The 18209-nt window shown below is 40.3% G+C and overlaps 1 protein-coding gene across 4 annotated transcripts; it reads right to left on the reverse strand.

Annotated features, from left to right (window-relative positions):
* Positions 1-4827: 4827 nt before the first annotated feature.
* On the reverse strand, positions 4828-17612 carry LOC112225403 (splicing factor U2AF 35 kDa subunit). Of its 4 annotated transcripts, none has more exons than XM_024389349.2 (8): positions 17476-17612; positions 14756-14843; positions 7437-7503; positions 6458-6507; positions 6113-6211; positions 5831-5964; positions 5332-5427; positions 4828-5176 (listed from the first exon to the last, which is right to left on the reverse strand). In XM_024389349.2, the coding sequence occupies exons 1-8, from the start codon at positions 17517-17519 to the stop codon at positions 5041-5043; spliced, it is 714 nt and encodes a 237-aa protein (XP_024245117.1). In that variant the 5' UTR covers positions 17520-17612; the 3' UTR covers positions 4828-5040. The 4 variants fall into 4 exon arrangements, with proteins under 4 accessions (XP_024245117.1, XP_024245118.1, XP_024245120.1 ...); XM_024389350.2 differs by lacking the exon at positions 7437-7503 and adding an exon at positions 9384-9450; XM_024389352.2 differs by lacking the exon at positions 17476-17612 and adding an exon at positions 9384-9450 and having other exon boundaries at positions 14756-14805.
* Positions 17613-18209: the final 597 nt, after the last annotated feature.

Raw genomic sequence — 18209 nt, forward strand, 5'->3', positions numbered from 1 at the left:
AAGATCAACTGGTCTACATCAGCTCTACTACCTCTTAACTCAGCTAAGGGAAGTGTTCAACTACCACCCATGATCCCAGTGAAGAAACAAATCACCTACTGTACCTAGGTATTACCGTATCCCCCTCATCACCATAACCCCTCTATTCACACAACTTGCAGGAAGAACTACTTAGAAACCTTTCCAAATATCAAAAAATACATAAAAAGACGGTCCGCTATGGCCACTTCTTTGCATGCTGAAATCTCAACGATTCAAATGATTGTCCTCTCTCATATCAATTTGATGAGTTCCATGTTTCCACTGCCTCCTCCTGTAGACTATTGGTCTAAACTTGACTCTGTCATAAAGAAGTTAATTTGGGGGAGAAAGAGACCACAGATTAAATATGCAACACTACAGAGGACAAAAGCATTAGATGGTCTTGCAGTTCCAAATATAACATTTTATCACCTAGAAACCCCAATCACCAATTAATAAATGTTTACTTTTGCCATAGAACCTATCTAACACCTCAAAAAAGACATCACATGGGTATCAGTCCATCACCATTATGTGTGTTCTGCACCACAGTGGACCTTGGTACCTTTCAGCATCTGGTTGAATTCTGGGGGAAAGTCAACGATGTCATCTCTGTACTTATAGATACAATTCTGCCATTAGATCCAATAGTGACGCTGCTTTGTGATGACTCTGATTTGCACTTGTCAGAACGCCAATGGAGAGTGTGGTTGGCAGAAACCACAGCTGTTTGCGGAATCCACCTCATCAGTTACCATTGCGACAATGGCTGCTCGCATTTAAAGAAATTGTACTTATGGAGCTCTCCACGGCCAGGATCCACAGGGCCAAGGTGTCTACTCTAGACACATAGAAAAAAGCAGTAGTGGACATTTCTGAACTCTTAACCAACGGGCCTTTACATCCATGAATGTGGATAAATAATTTAATACTATTTCTGAGATGTATTGTTCAGTAGATTTAGTATTTAGTAATATAAATGTATTTGTTTTTATCTAATGATTTATTTTGCATGCTATCAGATCGCTGGTGGGGCGTGGGGTGGGGATTCAATTGAGTTTATCTATAAATGTATTGTATGAATCCTATGAATTGAAATTGTAAAAAATCTACAGCAAGACTTGAAAATGGCTGTCTCACAATGATCAACAACCAACTTGACAGAGCTGTAAGAGAAGAATGTGCAAATATTGTACAATCCAGGCGTGCAAAGCTCTTAGAGACTTGCCCAGAACAACTCACAGCTGTAATCGCTGCCAACATTGACTCAGGGGTGTAAATAGAACTTATGTAAATAATATATTTCTTAATTTAATTTTCAATAAATGTGCAAAATTGTCAAAACATTGGTTTTCACTATTGGGTATTGTGTTTAATAATAACAACTGAAGCTTATCAAAGCACTTTGCTATACTCCTTCATTGCAGCTGCAGTACTGGTTGTAGCGTGAGTGGAAGTTAGCGTTGACAGTGCTGAATGACAACTTAAACTTGAACTTACTCATGAAAACTGCAGATCTTTGATGTATTCGTTGAGTCTCTCAAGTCACGGTTTTAAAAGTTTTAAAACCTCACATTATCAGCTTTGCTGTGCGTACAGTCTATGACTCGAGGAAACTGTGCAGACAAGTTGATCTTATCTATCTGATTGGCCAGCGGTAGACCTATAGGTGCACTTGATTTGCTCTCTGAGTTCTACCTTCAGACACATGAAATGGTTCAAAATGGGAACACTTTGCCTTCCCGGCGCTACTGCTGAATCATGTGCACCTTCCGCCAACAGCGCGAAACAAATATAATAAATAGGAACGCAAGGCTTTATTGTTGGGTGTTTATGCCTTGGAGACCAGTTGTGAGCAATGCAATAATAGCACAGATATAAAGATGAGTCCTCTATTTATCTCTATGGACTGCTTCTACTCGGGAGTGCCAATACGTCCGACCTGTGGCTTTAATGCCTCTCAACAGCCAATGCATAGCATCAGAAATCCAGGGTTCATACAGTGCATTTGGAAACTATTCAGAGTACTTGACTTTTTCCAGATTTTGTTATATTACTGCCCAATTCTAAAATTCATAATACCTCATAATGACAAAGTGAAAACAGGTTTATAGAAATGTTTGCAAATTTATTTAAAAAAATAAAGAAAAATGAATCTTATTTACATAAGTATTCAGATCTTTTGTTATGAGACTCGAAATTGAGTTTAGCTGCATGTTTCCATTGTTCATCCTTGAGACCTTAAATTGATTGGACATGATTTGAAAAGAGGCACAGATCTTGGGGAAGGGTACTAAAAGATTTCTGCTGCATTGAAGGTCCCCAAGAACACACTGGCAACCATCATTCTTAAATGAAGAAGTTTGGAACCACCAAGACTCTTGGCCGCTCGGCCAAACTGAGCAGTAGGGGAAGAAGGGCCTTGGTCTGGGAGGTGACTAGGAACCTGATGGACACTCTGACAGATCTCCAGAGTTCCTCTGTGGAGATGGGAGAACCTTCCAGAAGGACAACCATCTCTGCAGCACTCCACCAACCAGGCCTTTAATGGTAGAGTGGCCAGACGGAAGCCACTCCTCAGTAAAAGGCACATGACAGCCCGCTTGGAGTTTGCCAAAAGGCACCTAAAGACTCTCAGACCATGAGAAACAAGATTCTCTGGTCTGATGAAACCAATATTGAACTCTTTGGCCTGAATGCCAAGTCTGGAGGAAACCTGGCACCATCCCTACGTGAAGCACGGTGGTGGCAGCATCATGCTGTGGGGATGTTTTTCAGTGGCCGGGACTGGGTGACTAGTCAGGATCGAGTGAAAGATCAACAGAGCAAAGTACAGAGATCCTTGATGAAAACTTGCCCCAGAGTACTCAGGACCTCAGAATGGGGTGAAGGTTCACCTTCTAACAGGACAACAATCCTAAGCACACAGCAAAGACAACGCAGGAGCGGCTTCGGGACAAGTCTCAATGTCCTTGAGTGGCCCAGCCAGAGCCCAGACTTGAACCTGATCGAACATCTCTGGAGGGACCTGAAAATAGCTATGCAGTGACACACCCCATCCAACCTGACAGAACTTGAGAGGATCTGCAGAGAAGAATGGGAGAAACTCCCCAAATACAGGTGTGCCAAGCTTGTAGTGTCATACCCAAGAAGACTTTAGCCTGTAATCACTGCCAAAGGTGCTTTATGTAAATGTGATATTTCAGTTTATTTGCAAAAATGTCTAAAAAACAGTTTTTACTTTGTCATTATGGGTATTGTGTGTAGATTGATGAGGTGAAGAAAACAATTGAATCCATATTAGAATAAGGCTGTAACGTAACAAAATGTGGAAAAAGTCAAGGGGTCTGAATATGTTCCGAATGGACTGTATACATCATTGGACACAGCCCACCCTGTTCCAGCCCACCCTGTTCCAGCTCACCCTGTTCCAGCTCACCCTGTTCCAGCCCACCCTGTTCCAGCTCACCCTTCCAGTCTAATCTGGGAGGCCAAGTCAAAGCATTTTTACAGTGACTTTAACCACTCACGACCAGATGTAGCACTTCAACATCTGAAACAAGATCGAACATCGTGTGTACAATTTCCCTACAGACATACATTGTTTTTAGCTCAAGATTTCTCTATCCTTCCCACTCGTGCTCTGTTCTTTCTAAAGGGTGTGTTCCCTTTTTATGGTGCTGTATAACACTGTGTACCGATGAGTAGGTACAGCCAGACTGTTTGACATTTCTGCTTGCTGTTTAAAGAATGATGGTACAGGTTCTCAACAAGCTATAACTTTTTTTTCCAGCAAAAAAAGACAACCGTTACATAGGCAGCCTTCCTGTTATCAAACTTAACCATGATGTACTGGCAATTACTGTCTAGGGTTCTCTGTACAGAGGTGAAGAGACAGTGTTAAACTAATGGGATAGTGTCATTGATAGGTGGAGTGCTTTGTAAATCAAGCCTGTAGTCCAACACTCACTGAACAAAGCCTTGGTTTCAGTTTGAAATACAGTTGAGACTTTCAGACTTTGCATCCACCTCATGTTCACTTGCCATGTGAAATTCTGCATCTGGGGCAGTATTCTTGTCTCTGGCACTGTGCTTCTGTCAATTCTGAATGGAAACTACTTACAGTACCAGTCAAATTTGGACACACTTACTCATTCAAGGGTTTCTTTATTTTTACTATTTTCTACATTGTAGCATAATAGTGAAGACATCAAAACATTGAAATAACACATGGAATCATGTAGCAAGCAGAAAAGTATTAGACAAATCAAAATATATTTGAGATTCTTCAAAGTAAACACCCTTTGTCTTGACAGCTTTGCACACTCGTCATTCTCATATTGAATGGAAGTACCCAGAAGAATTCTGGATTAAATGTGTTACTTCAACCACACTATGGCCTTGACTCCTCCCTCTCCAGCCAAGTCAATTTATCCAAAATTATAGGTCAACAGTCAATAATATGTACTTGTAGACATAATCCAAACAGGCAAATGTTGGCATGGGAAACTGGAAAAAAAGAGGTATGATATGGTTATGGTTTAGGAGATAATCCTTCATATCTATGGCAACTGTCTTTTTGAGCCAAGTGAACACTCAGTTCACAGCTGAGCATGTTCTGTGTGAGAAATTAGCTGAGGGAGTGAAGTTACTGGGAGTCTATGGGAAGTATTTAAATTCCCTCACAGTAAGCCCAGTCTAGAGCATGATGACTCAAGGCAAAAGTAACAGTTACTCATAGCTGATCACTATAAAAACATTACTTTTTGTTTTCCAGAGTAACTATTTCAAAGAAATTTGTACAAATCATAGTTTTTTTAATGAAAAGAAAAGCATTCCATTTCTTGAAAAAAACAAAACATGTCCAACATTTTCCAATTAATGTCATTGGGACGCAATTATATGAAAGGGCCAAGGGTGAATTGATAGGCCGCAATGGAGGCAAGGATAGAGAGATTTGGGGATGGATGGAGAGTGATAATGGAGATGGGAGGGATGGCTGTTTGGTAGATGCTCTGTTTAGAATCTTCCAGAGCGTTCTCGGTCTCTGGAGCGCCTTTTCTCGCGGTCGCGTCCACCTCCACCACCTCCCCTTCCTCTGTCCCTTGAGCGCGAACGACGTTCCCTGGAACGGGAGCGAGAATGATGCCCCCCTCTGAGGAAGAGGGAAAAAAAGGAGCCATGAGAACTTGAGAACTTTCCCCCTCAAACATACGTGAAAACTATCGCGGCAGAAAGGTGCATTCCAGAGAACACTTGAAAGCAGCATAAGTTTTATGATTAGCGTTGACTCTCAGAGCCTGAGCTTACCCCCTCTTCCTGCGGCGTCCGTATAGCTCCCTCCTCAGCTCCCTAGAGATGGGCTTCAGGTGCATGAAGTTACAGAAGCCTCCTCGAGTGCACTCCCTGTAGAGAGAGCGAGAATGCAGTCAGTGCACTCCCTGTAGAGAGAGCGAGAATGCAGTCAGTGCACTCCCTGTAGAGAGAGCGAGAATGCAGTCAGTGCACTCCCTGTAGAGAGAGCGAGAATGCAGTCAGTGCACTCCCTGTAGAGAGAGCGAGAATGCAGTCAGTGCACTCCCTGTAGAGAGAGCGAGAATGCAGTCAGTGCACTCCCTGTAGAGAGAGCAAGAATGCAGTCAGTGCACTCCCTGTAGAGAGAGCGAGAATGCAGTCAGTACACTCCCTGTAGAGAGCGCGAGAATGCAGTTAGTGCACTAACTGATACAATGCATTTCTGTAGGTGTCACCATTAATGCAATGTTGAACTGAAAATGGTGTGCGTGTGGTCCAGCGGTGGAGTACTGACCCCATCTCGTACTGGCGGCAGCAGGCTTCTCTGAAGTCGGTAACGGGAGAGAGCTCGGCGTGGATGGGCTGACCGTTGAACCAGCGGTTATTCAGATCCATCACTGCCTTCTCCGCGTCTTCTTCACGACGGAACTACACAGAGACCATCACTGAGTTAGTGTGTGTGCAAATGTAGGTTCTAATGAGGCTGAGAATGACAGTGTGATTGAATGAGAAGAGGAACGTGTTTTCGTAAAAATTTTTACACAAAACCCACCATTACACACAGTCAGTGACACACCTTCACATATACGTTTCCGACCAGATGGTCTCCCAGGTTATCGCACACGTTCATCTCCTCCACCTCTCCATACTTCTCCTCCATCTCTGTGAAGACCTCCTAAAGCAAGAGAAACCGAGGGAGAGAGAATGGGATTGACAGACAGAAGGGCGAATACACTGTTTTAAATGGATTTAAATTCAAAGTACATTTCCCACACATGCTCAAAATACATTTGTATTCAGTTTCAGTACTTTGTACAATGATTCCCACATGGGCTGTGTGGAGGGGGAAGAGAAGCAAGGTAGACCTGAATTGCATCATCCACACCATTCAAATGGGCGTACTACCGCATCACTGACTCACCTCAAAGAACTCGTCATAGTGCTCCTGCATCTCCACATCACTGACGGCACCTAGTGGCCACAGGGGAGAAACTCACACATCAGGGACCAGTCAACGTGTTACAGTAGGTGACATCAGCATTGTGGTTTCATAAAACTACATGCACAGGATAAATATTTCTAACACCTAGGAGTCTGGACTACTATTAAAAATGTATTCAATCTAATAGCACACAGTCCAGTACAGATGAAATAAGGACGACAGCAAAGACAAAACTGTCCAGAGGCAAAGGGTCAATGCGAAAAATACGCTCATTGTGCCTCTGCACACCAAGGACGACAGTAAGCCTGGACATTTGACCTTTGAGAGGACAGAGTCTTTTGAGACTAATTTTAGTTACATTCAGTGAGTGCTAAGTAGTAATGGTACGGTCTGGCATAGACAATACAGCCTTCAATTGATGTTAAGGAATGGGACTCACTGGGGCCTAAACACAATGTCAGTCATACTCAATTCACCAAAATCACACCCCATGTGTCATAATTTTGTACAATAAAAACTAAAAATTTATCCTAAATTAGTTTGACCACCTGAGACTAGAGCAGGGTTAACCTCTAGAATATAATAGTGTTTTTTGTGTGAAGCTGTAACAATGATGAATAAAATGTTTTCCTAGAATACGTGTTAGGTTTTGAATGAATAGAAACATACTGTATGCATCAAAACATAATTTGGACTATTTCAGTTACACTGACTACATGGCACCAGAACGGTAGTATACATGGTCTGTTTTACTTAACATTAGTACCCGTTTTATAACATGTATATTACAGCACTAAAGGGCAGAGAATGTAGATCACTGATCATGTTAAAGGGCTAAATCTTAACATGTCAGATAGAGGTCAGATGGCACCCCAAAGGGAAGTGTGGGCAAATGAAGAGAAAGATAAAATGATAACATTTTGTGCCACAGGTCCCTGTTAACAAGTGGGAAACTTACAGCGCAAACCATCGGCAGACTGGGCAGTGTTTTGAGGGTTACGGTAAATGTTCAAGAGGGCAATGGTCTGAAATACAAAATGTACATTTTTGAGATAGTTTCAGGCAGATTTCTAAAATGGTAGTTAAATAGGTGCATTTACTCCCATCCCCATCCCTCAAAACTGTGTACTTGTGCCCCAACCAGGCCCAGAACAGGGTAGGAAGGGATGACTGAAAGAGGTTAAGATGATCCATGGGACTGGTCCACGCTGAAAGAGATGGAGCTGGAAGAAGTGAATGTCTCAGCATGACAATATTTGACTATGGAAAATCCAATACAACCGAAAATTTAGCCTCCCAAACATTACATACCAGGTCATGGAGGCTTGAAATGACCTCTAGAACTTGCTGAATCATAGGTGATTGGATGCCAAGATGTTTCTATTACTAGTTATCATTTCTTCCTTTCAATACATTTTTAAAAGTAACTTTTTGCCAGTCATTCTGAGTTTCTCAGCTGAGAAACAGAACAGTTACACATGACAGCAACAAGACCACAAACCCACGACTTACCTTAGAGGAAGCGAGTGGCAATGCATCAGCTCTGCTAGCCGGGGCTCAACATCAGGGTACCATTTACACATTTACAATATGGCTGATGACGTCTGAATCAGTCTAACATAAAGGGGCGGCAGTATTGCAAGAGCAAAAACCCCAAACTGTTCTGTGTCTAGACAGTAACTCATGTAGATTTGTTTGCTGTCTATAACCAGGTTCTTCTCCAACCTTTTAATGCGAGTAGAAACATGTCGGATGAAAAGAAGCCATGACAGGCCTGATGGAAACATTTTTCATTCAACTTTCCAAATGTCGACAAAACAAAATACACTAGACAAGGTGGGATCTTTTTGAGTTGGTAAAATTAATGCGAGAAATGTTGGTGGAAACGCTTTTAAGCGCAAATATTGATATATGACGTGGTCCTCCCACTATGACTCGTCGGTAAAGCATGCAGTTTATTAGACTACAGATAAAAGTTACAATGAACTTCACAGGGTGGTGAAAGTGCAAGGTGATGAGCTTAATGCTCCTTTCCAATAAATATTGAGGGTCTTGTTCTGATGACATGATTATCGATACTTGGCTGCCATCTGACAAAAATAATCTCACTCTTTTGTCCATAATAATAAATGTAATCATGTAGGCTGTACACGCACTCTAGCCAACAGTGCGTAGACAGCGCTGCTAGAGAGAACGTGCCAATACCAGAGTGGGCACACTGGCGATAACCCACGTTCTCTTGTGAGAAAACCATCAGTAGAGTTGAAAATGCAATGGAAACCAATTAAACAGCAAACTATTTTTTTATGTTCATTCTCATCACGCACAGCCTTTTATCTGCAACAGAAAAATATCTCATGGGGGAAAATGTGCACATCGTTTTATGCAGATTTTTGAATATTCCCATAAAATGTTGCCAATTGGATGGAAACCTAGCTATTCACAAACGCATGTTGGGCACTAGGGCAGGTGTATTGTCAGTCTTCTCTGAAAGCGCCTGAAAAATACCTAAAGTCTGTCATCTGTGCATTATAACTGTTAGAAAACAGGTACTATGTGGAGATTTCCTGTGGATAATAACTTTAAAGATCCAATATGAATTGTGGGGATCAAGGCATTATTTTTTTGAGTCCTTTTCAATGTCACTATCAGAGCATGTCATTCTACACCTAGGCTTAGACCTCTGAATGGCAACGGATTAAAAAATATATTTAATTTTTTTTTGATTCGATTGGCGATATACTAAAGTGTTGAGGTAGTGTTGTGGTACCCCCTGCTACCAGTGCTGAGACAGACCCTCCGAAGCCCTGCAGGAAGCCAGTGGAGACGCAGACCTAAAATCTGAGGAGGGGGAGAGAGCTAGAATGACCTGGTGGGCTGAGAGGACTGGACCGGAGGCACTTACAGTGGGAGCCGTCTGCCGTCTGCGCACTGTTTTGGGGGTTACGGTAGATGTTTTGAATCACGATGGTCTGCAGAGGGAAAAATCAAAAAATGGTTTATAAAAATACAAAAACTAAACCCCCCAAAAATAGGCTATATAGCTAACTAAAACAGACTTTATTTTTAACCCACAGGTGGTGCTGAAGGTAGAGGACTGTTTGGCCCCTCTTGCTAAAATGTGAAAAGGTTTAATCAATAAAATAAGAAATCCCGATACCTAGAACCTATAGGAGGGGGCGGACCAAATCCCGATACCTAGAACCTATAGGAGGGGGGGCGGACCAAATCCCGATACCTAGAACCTATAGGAGGGGGCGGACCAAATCCCGATACCTAGAACCTATAGGAGGGGGCGGACCAAATCCCGATACCTAGAACCTATAGGAGGGGGCGGACCAAATCCCGATACCTAGAACCTATAGGAGGGGGGCGGACCAAATCCCGATACCTAGAACCTATAGGAGGGGGCGGACCAAATCCCGATACCTAGAACCTATAGGAGGGGGGCGGACCAAATCCCGATACCTAGAACCTATAGAGGGTGGGCAGACAAAATCCCTGGATGTAGAGGAACCTTGAGTCTGTAGGAGGGGTAAGGGCAAAATAAAGCAGGAGTCCGTGCTTGACCGGTGGACACGCTGGGGAGTTTGTGTCTTTTCTCTGTCCCATGCAGGCAAGGCGAGCTGTAGGGAAACCTAGAGGAAGCCTAGAGTATAGATGTGCTATGTTCTAATATCTGTTCAGTGAGAGAGATACATCTGACTTTGAGATGGGAACGGGCCACAGAAATCCTACCACTTCAGACAACCCATTGCAGAGAGTAGGCCAACTGGTGGAAAAGTGCTAGCTATTGCAAAAGCTTGAGATTACTGTTGATAAAGAGGACGGAAATTATGTTCAGTGACTCGGTCATATTTAGTCGAACGCAGTCACAATATGTATTAATAGGAGGGAATGACGTAGGGGTGTGAAAGTTTAAACCAAATTGGGATCATTAATGTTAAGGAAAAAAAATGTCCAATAAAAATTGAAGTGTAGTTACCACAAAACATTTTCCATTGTATCGGCTAAAGACATGGGGAACGTTGCGCAATTTAAATAAAACCAGAGAGAAAGAGGCAAACTTGAGTCGATTTTGGTGAATTTGGCATGCAAGAGATTACCAAGACTAAACACACGTATATGTCTTCGGTCTGTTGTGTATAGAATACCCTAGCCTATTCATTGATGATAGGCCCTGCTTTACTGAAGTTGCGAGATATTGCAAGCCAAGAAATTGCGAGATACAGCATTTGATTGCCAATAGATAAGCCTAGTGCACGGTTCTGACTTGTCTGCCTGGTGTCCGACCTGCCTATACGGTACCCCTCTCCTCTCTCCACCTAGCAGTTAAGAGCATTGGGCCAGTAACTGAAAGGTCGCTGGTTCGAATTCCTGAGCAGATTAGGTAAAAATAAAAAATGTTGATGTGCCCGTGTACAGGCCACTTAACCCTAATTGCGCCAGTAAGTCGCTCTGTATCAGTGTCTGCTAAATGACCAAAATGCAAATGTTTGTGTTGTTGAAAGTGCATCAAAAAAAAAAAAAAGAAAGTCTCATCTGTTCCAAAAATACTGAATCTTAAGAGTTGATTCTGCTTGACACTCAGAAATAGGCGTTCACGTGCAAGGAAACAATTATGTTTGAGTCAACTGTCCACCACTACGCCATCATTGTTAATAGTTGGGGATACCAAGTGGGGTTGCACAACTGAATGGATTCAACCAAAATGTGCCGTCCAAATTTAACCCCTCGAGGTAGTACAGGTGCCATGCTTAACCATCTGAAAGGAACGCACCATAAGACCCAAACAGTTGCTAGCAGCAGCAAAGCTGCATTGTGAATTCACATGGAATCTTCAGATTTTTTGTTGTTGTCACATCCCTACAAGGGACATCAGGCGCATGACTGTCAATAATCCAGCCAAATGGTTTGAGCTCTGTCAAAAAACTAAGAAGGATTGCCAACAACCTGGAGAGAATAGTGAAAAACCCACTCTAGGGTAGAGTCAGATCTAACAGAGGCTGGCCAGAGTAATTTGCAGTCTGTTCAAGCAGACAACTTTCTGCATGGAATCTCTTGCAAAAGGCATGGCCAGCAATTTCAATGGAGATGCAGAGGCCATGTCACTGAATTACACTCCACTACATACACATGTGTGTAGATAGTGATGCTAACATTTTTAATTTGGCACTATATTCCAGCATGTTGGATTTGAGATCAAATGTTTCATATGAGGTGACAGTATAGAATCACCTTTTATTTTAGGGTATTTTTACACACATCAGATTTACTGTTTAGAAATGAAAGCTCTTTATAGATCTAGTCCCCCCCATTTGAAGACGTAACAAATGTCACATAGTATTAAAGTAGTCAAAAGTTTAGTATTTGGTCGGTATTCCTTGCACACAATGACATCAAGCTTGTGAATTGTTGGATGCAGTGTTGCCAACTTCGCAAGTATTCAGACCCCTCTAGTGACATATTTTCAAGAAAGCGACTAGCGACAAATGTAGCAAATTTTTCTGGTGTTATTGGAGACTTAGTGCTTGCGTATCGTTCTTACTCTTCTCAACAAGCAGAGGGTGCAGCCGTGGGCCCCAACCCTGTCCAAAGCACTCACAGGTGGTCCTCATGCTGCAGTCAGAGCAGGAGATGTTCACCCCTCCTCGTCCACACCGCAAATTTATCGCACATGCGGGAAGCCGCTGCTGGCTGATCCCGCCCTGGCTTACATTAAAATGAAAACTGAATTAGGGCAAGACTAGTTACCATAATGCTCTCACATTGCCATTGACAGTTGTTTCTATTGTCTCTTTTTGGTCCATTTAGATTGTATACAATTTTTTTTATTTTATGTTATGGTTAAAAATGTTCATGTTTTTACTGTGACTTGTTGTAGGCTCCTAAGTGGACCATAAGATTAAAAACCAAATCAAACTAAAAAACAAAAATGTTTAATAAAAAACTAAGTAACTCCGCCAGAGTCTCTCTTTTGGGTCACTTTTGCAGGTCCCAAGCCCAGATAAAGGAGGGTTGAAATTGTGACATAAAAAATCAATTTAAAAAAAGAATCGACAGAAGAAATTAAATTTGTAGTTCTAAACACATTTAGGGTGTTTTTACTCACTTTTTGTCTCTCCCACGACATTATTCCTCTCTCCTACAGCGTCCATCACAATTACATGGACAATTATGAAAATTAGGCGATGACATCATTTGGCGACTTTTAGGACAGCCAAATAGCTACTTTCCAACTGAGGAGTTGGCAACACTGGTTGGATGCATTTTTTGGTTGCGTTTCAGATTATATTGTGTCCAACGGGAAGTGAATGATGAATAATGTATTGTCATTTTGGAGTCACTTATAGTAAGTAAAAATAGATGTTAACACCTCAACATGAATGTGAATGCTACCACGATTACAGATAATCATGAATTAAATTGTGAATGGTGATGAGAGAGAAAGTTAGAGGGACAAAGATCATACCCCCCAACAACGCTGATCTACCCCATTATTGGTAATGGTGAGAGGTTAGCATGCTTTGTTGTAGCCGCCAACTTTCTCACTCGTCATCATTCATAATTTTTCTTCATCGTGGCATTATCAAGATTATTTACTCAATGTTTCTGAACACTTCTAAATCACTTAGAATGATAAATTACTCCAGTCATCCTTCAGTTCATATTGGGAAAAACAACCCCAAACAATCTGCAAATGCATCCAGAGTTTGTAAAGTCACAAGCTTGATGTAGCTAGACATTGTGTGCTAGGAATACGGGAACCATTTACTGAACTTTTGACTACTTTGGTACACTATAAGTGAAATTCCACCAAACACTTACGACATCTTCAAATGGGGGGATCAGATATGTATGAAAATGCCATCAACATCCAAAATGCTGGAGTAGAGACAAATGAACAAAAACAGGGAGTGTAAGAGAGCGACTCATGGGACCCCCGGGTGAATCTAGCTCTCAAGTCAAGCTCTCCGGCTCTTTAGATATTTAAAATGTGACGAGTGAAAGGGATGGAGGAGAGGATGACCTAGATTCAGGGCAGACATTTCCCTAAAAATTAGGGTTGTGACAATGCCAGTATCGCAATATGTTATCCTTGGCAAAAAATGAAAACAAAAGCAGACCAACCTCTTTGGTCCTTTAAAAACCTGCTGTATGTAAAGTATTGTGTGTTATAGCTTGGGGGAAATGTTTTATGTGACTCTGGATGACACCATAATGATGTTAGTTTCCAACCTTAGGGCTGTTTTCCTGAAGAAGTTAAAAATCAGCTTTGTGATTTGTTTCCTTGACAGGACACTAGCGAGTATCGCAATACTGGTATCATCCTGGCCCTACTAAGATTAGGAATTATTTGTCCTATTGGCATTAGAAACCGTACCTGTTAATTTATGATGGACTAGCTAGAGAAAAACGGTAAAGCAGGGAGACACTGTCGTTTGAGATATTTTTGTCTGGTATACTGAGACGCAGGATGCAAGAAATGCTTTGGATATTCGAAGAGAGGTCGCTGAACAGGCTTGGACCACCAAAAATGGAGGAAGTGTGTATATCGCTGTGCTTGTGTCAGTAGTATAGCTGCATAAAACACACTTCCTGTTTCATATATTTAGGACACTAACTTGAACAGTATTTAGTGATCTACATTCAAACTCATAACTTTCATCTTTTAGTAGTGTTGTCATTCAAGAGGATTATTGACAAGCCCTTCTGTTTTCATCAAAGGGAATCAGCTGATGCACAATCAAGCCCACATACACAAGCACACATACACAAGCACACATACACAAGCACACATACACAAGCACACATACACAAGCACACATACACAAGCACACATCCATCTCTCTGCTAGAATGAATCAAAATATATGTTAATGGTGGGAGAAAGAGTTATTCACACAACATTGAATAACACTCCAATTCAATGTTAATCAATTCCACTATTTTGTTTCACTATCTGAAAAACCAGTGCTGATAAACCTTTCCAATCTCTGATTAGAAGAACAAGGTAAACAAAGCATCAATCACTGGATCAAAGATAAACCAAAGATAATGGCCATTTTAATAATCTTGGTTAAACCAGAACTAAAATCTCACATAATTTGGTCATGCAGCATAGTTCCACAAGAGGTTACCATTTGTCAAAACAGCCTAGAGCATGACAACCACTTTATCTTGGCAGGAGAAGTTTTACACATGCTATTCCATTTCATGCAGCACATCTGGTAGAAGCAAATATTTTAAACAAGTTTGCTTTACTGAATTGACTTACCTGGCTGAAAGTTGGTTTATTATGTAATCTGGAGCATCGGTCACCATGGCGGCAGGCACCAATTTTAAAGTAGAAAGAACAGTTCACCCTGAAGGACAAAAAATAGCTAGCTAAACAGTCCTGAAATGCATAACTAGCTAGGTACATGAGTTCACACTCATGTACCCAGATGCAAATTAAATGAAATGTGCAACATTCCATTAAGTGATCAAGTTTGGAAAACAGCAGCATGTTCAAAGTCAAATTGCATTGGATTTATCAGTCACATTAGCTAGCTAGAGCAGATAGTATAACTAGGACCGAGGTAAAGTTGGTTGTATATTCACACATTCGGACATTGACAATCAGACATTCATCAGACATTCGCCAAACGCCATTTAAAAATCAATAACTAATAAATTGATCGTCACAGAAACATAAAACTAGATATGGTTTATTCTATAAATGTCTAGCATACTTTTAAAACCTTTGTTTTGAGGAAAAATTCCAGTTTTGACTTGATAGAAATACATATCTATAAAATGCCATTTAAAGCAACATAAATCAATGTTTTCAATTATGACAGAATCAAACTAGGTATGATTTACTCTATAAATGTCTAGTATACTTTTACAACCTTTGCTTTGAGAAGAAATTGCGGTTTTGATTTGATAGACATACAAAAAAAATGTCAAATATAGCATTTAAAGATGAAGAAATCAATAACTCTTTCAGTGATTGTCTCAGAAAGAAAGAAAAAACACTTGCAATAACTTTAAATGTTCATTTCAAGTGCCATTTGTTCTATATGAAGTCAGACAATGTTTACAATCTTAAAGTGTATGCCAAATCAATGTCTGCATTTTTAGTGCAACAGTTCCACATTTTAAAGTAGTTACAAGGCACAACAGTCCTTTATATGTGTCTAATTTAAAACAGCAAAGAGGTCCCATCCAATCATTATCTATTTTGGTTTTGTTGAAGTCCTTTGTCATCCCTAGACAAGCTGAATGGTACCATCTCGGGCACACAGCATTATGTCTGCAGTATTATAAACATAAAACAGGGTTATCTTTATTTACATGTAAATTACAGTTCTATAATACCCAAATTCTATTACATGCTTTTGCAATAAGGAACATTTTCAAATTGAATTGGATTTTTGTTCAATTGCTAAATTGACATGCATTTGACCACAACCTTGACAAAAGCACTTTCTTTCTTCTCCAACACTGTGTTTTTGTATTATTTAAAACAAATTGAGCATGTTTCATTATTTATTTGAAAGGTTGCTGGATCAAATCCCTGAGCTGACAAGGTAAAAATCTGTCCTTCTGCCCCCGAACAAGGTAGTTAACCCACTGTTCCCCAGTAGGCCGTCATTGTAAATAAGAATTTGTTCTTAAGTGACTTGCCTAGTAAAATAAAAGGTCCAATTTAAAAAAAAAGGTAAAAAATAATGTCAGTCTTTGAAATCAAAATCAGTTTAAATTGTGACTTGTGCCAGATACGTGTGTGCCTATTAAAGTAAATCTAGTGTCTCTCATAGTAGAATAATAAAATAAGAGTCATGATATTAGAACAGAGAAATAATACAAGGATAAACCTGATAGATGTTATGCATTTCTATCCAAACTAGAATTGCAAAGGTTGTAAAAGTATACTGGACATTCATAGAATAAATCATACATAGTTTGATGATTGTCATAGTCAGTGAAAATGTTATTGATTTATATAGCTTTAAATGGCATTTTATAGATGTTAAGCATTTCTATCAAGTCAAAACTGGAATTTTTCCTCAAAACAAAGGTTGTAAAAGTATGCTAGACATTTATAGAATAAATCATACATAGTTTGATGACTGTGACAAATGGGTGAATAAATTAATGGTTTATACAGCTTTAAAATGGCCTTTTAAATATTGTATGCATTTCCATCAAAACCGGATTTTTTATTCAAAACAGAAGTTTGTAAAAGTATACTAGACAATAATAAAATAAAGTATATCTATTTTTTATGTGACAATTAATTCGTTTTTTAAAACCATTTTAAATGGCTTTTGGCTAATGTCTGCTGAATGTCCGAATGTGTGAATATAAAACCAACTTTACCTTGGTATAACTAGGGCCCATATCAACTAACGTTAATAAATTGTGAACGGCCTAGTTACCTTATTGTCTCAATTTATTTAACTTGGATACACAACACGGGCATCAGTGGAGGAATTTGGGACTTGGAGCTAGCTAACTAGTTATCGTTAGCTAGTTACTGAATGTATAGCCACAGATTAAATAAATAATTGGTACAGCTAGCCTAGCAGGCTAATTTGGCAAATAGAGAAAGTTGCCCAGGCCTCACACGAAATAATGCCCCAAGCCAAGCCTAAATTGTCTGTCTTAACAAGTTAGCTAGCTAACTTCAGTAATATAGCTAATGCACATTTTAGAGAGATGGTACTGACAAACTGCTCACCACACACACAAAGATCCCTTATCCATCTATGCACACAATTGAGCTATAAAAGAACGGTCGGTGCATACGTTCAAACAACATATTACCCCATGCTAATGTTAGCGTCTAGTGTAGCTAGCTAACACATTGACGTTTCACAACTTCTAATGCTGCATGATATATCATAGGTAAGTAGCCAAGACAGCCACATGCAATGCGAAAGTTATCGTAGGCCTAAATCGTATGATTGTTTGACCAAATAAGCAAGCCTATAAGAACATTTTACTCACTTATCTTTCTCTGTACCGAAAATGGACGCCAGGTATTCCGCCATTTTCGATTATGTCGACTAAACCAAAGAGTGTAAAATGTGGACCACCAACAGAAAGGGTAACCCAGACACGTCAAATGGGCTATAAAGCTGAAGCATCCGTTTAGAACGTTTTCTCACCCCCAAATATGGTAGTGAGAGGAAGTCCAGTCGCGGGTAGTGGATGGAACTAGGCCAATAATTCTGCCAATTTCCTCATAAATGAAACATCTGATCTCAATACATTGGTCTGTTCCCAAAACTATAATACATTACGAACACAGTGCACTAAGTTTTATGGACTTGAAGCTTTGCCAAAGTTTTTATTTATTTTTTAAATTGCGTTGTCTAGGAGTGCAAAGTCGAATGGAGTAGGTGCACACCCGCGCTCAATCAAATGTATTTATAAAGCCCTTTTTACATCAGTCGATGTCACAAAGTGCTGTACAGAAACCCAGCCTAAAACCCCAAACAGCAAGCAATGCATCAATCAATCATGAATATTTTTGATTAACTTAAATTAGGTATCAAAAGCTTAAATAAATCTAGAAGTGGAATAGTTGGCCCATCTTATCAGAAATTATCAGGGGAGCTCTGTTGCGCATAGAAATCAAGGCTATCGTTAAACTTTGTAGGTAATCTTGATATGCCCCATAACTTGACTGGCCCTTTAACTTGATAACATACAAACACTGAAATTGGCTTATAACTGTA

The sequence above is a fragment of the Oncorhynchus tshawytscha genome, linkage group LG26, assembly GCF_018296145.1.
Source record: "Oncorhynchus tshawytscha isolate Ot180627B linkage group LG26, Otsh_v2.0, whole genome shotgun sequence".
NCBI lineage: Eukaryota > Metazoa > Chordata > Actinopteri > Salmoniformes > Salmonidae > Oncorhynchus > Oncorhynchus tshawytscha.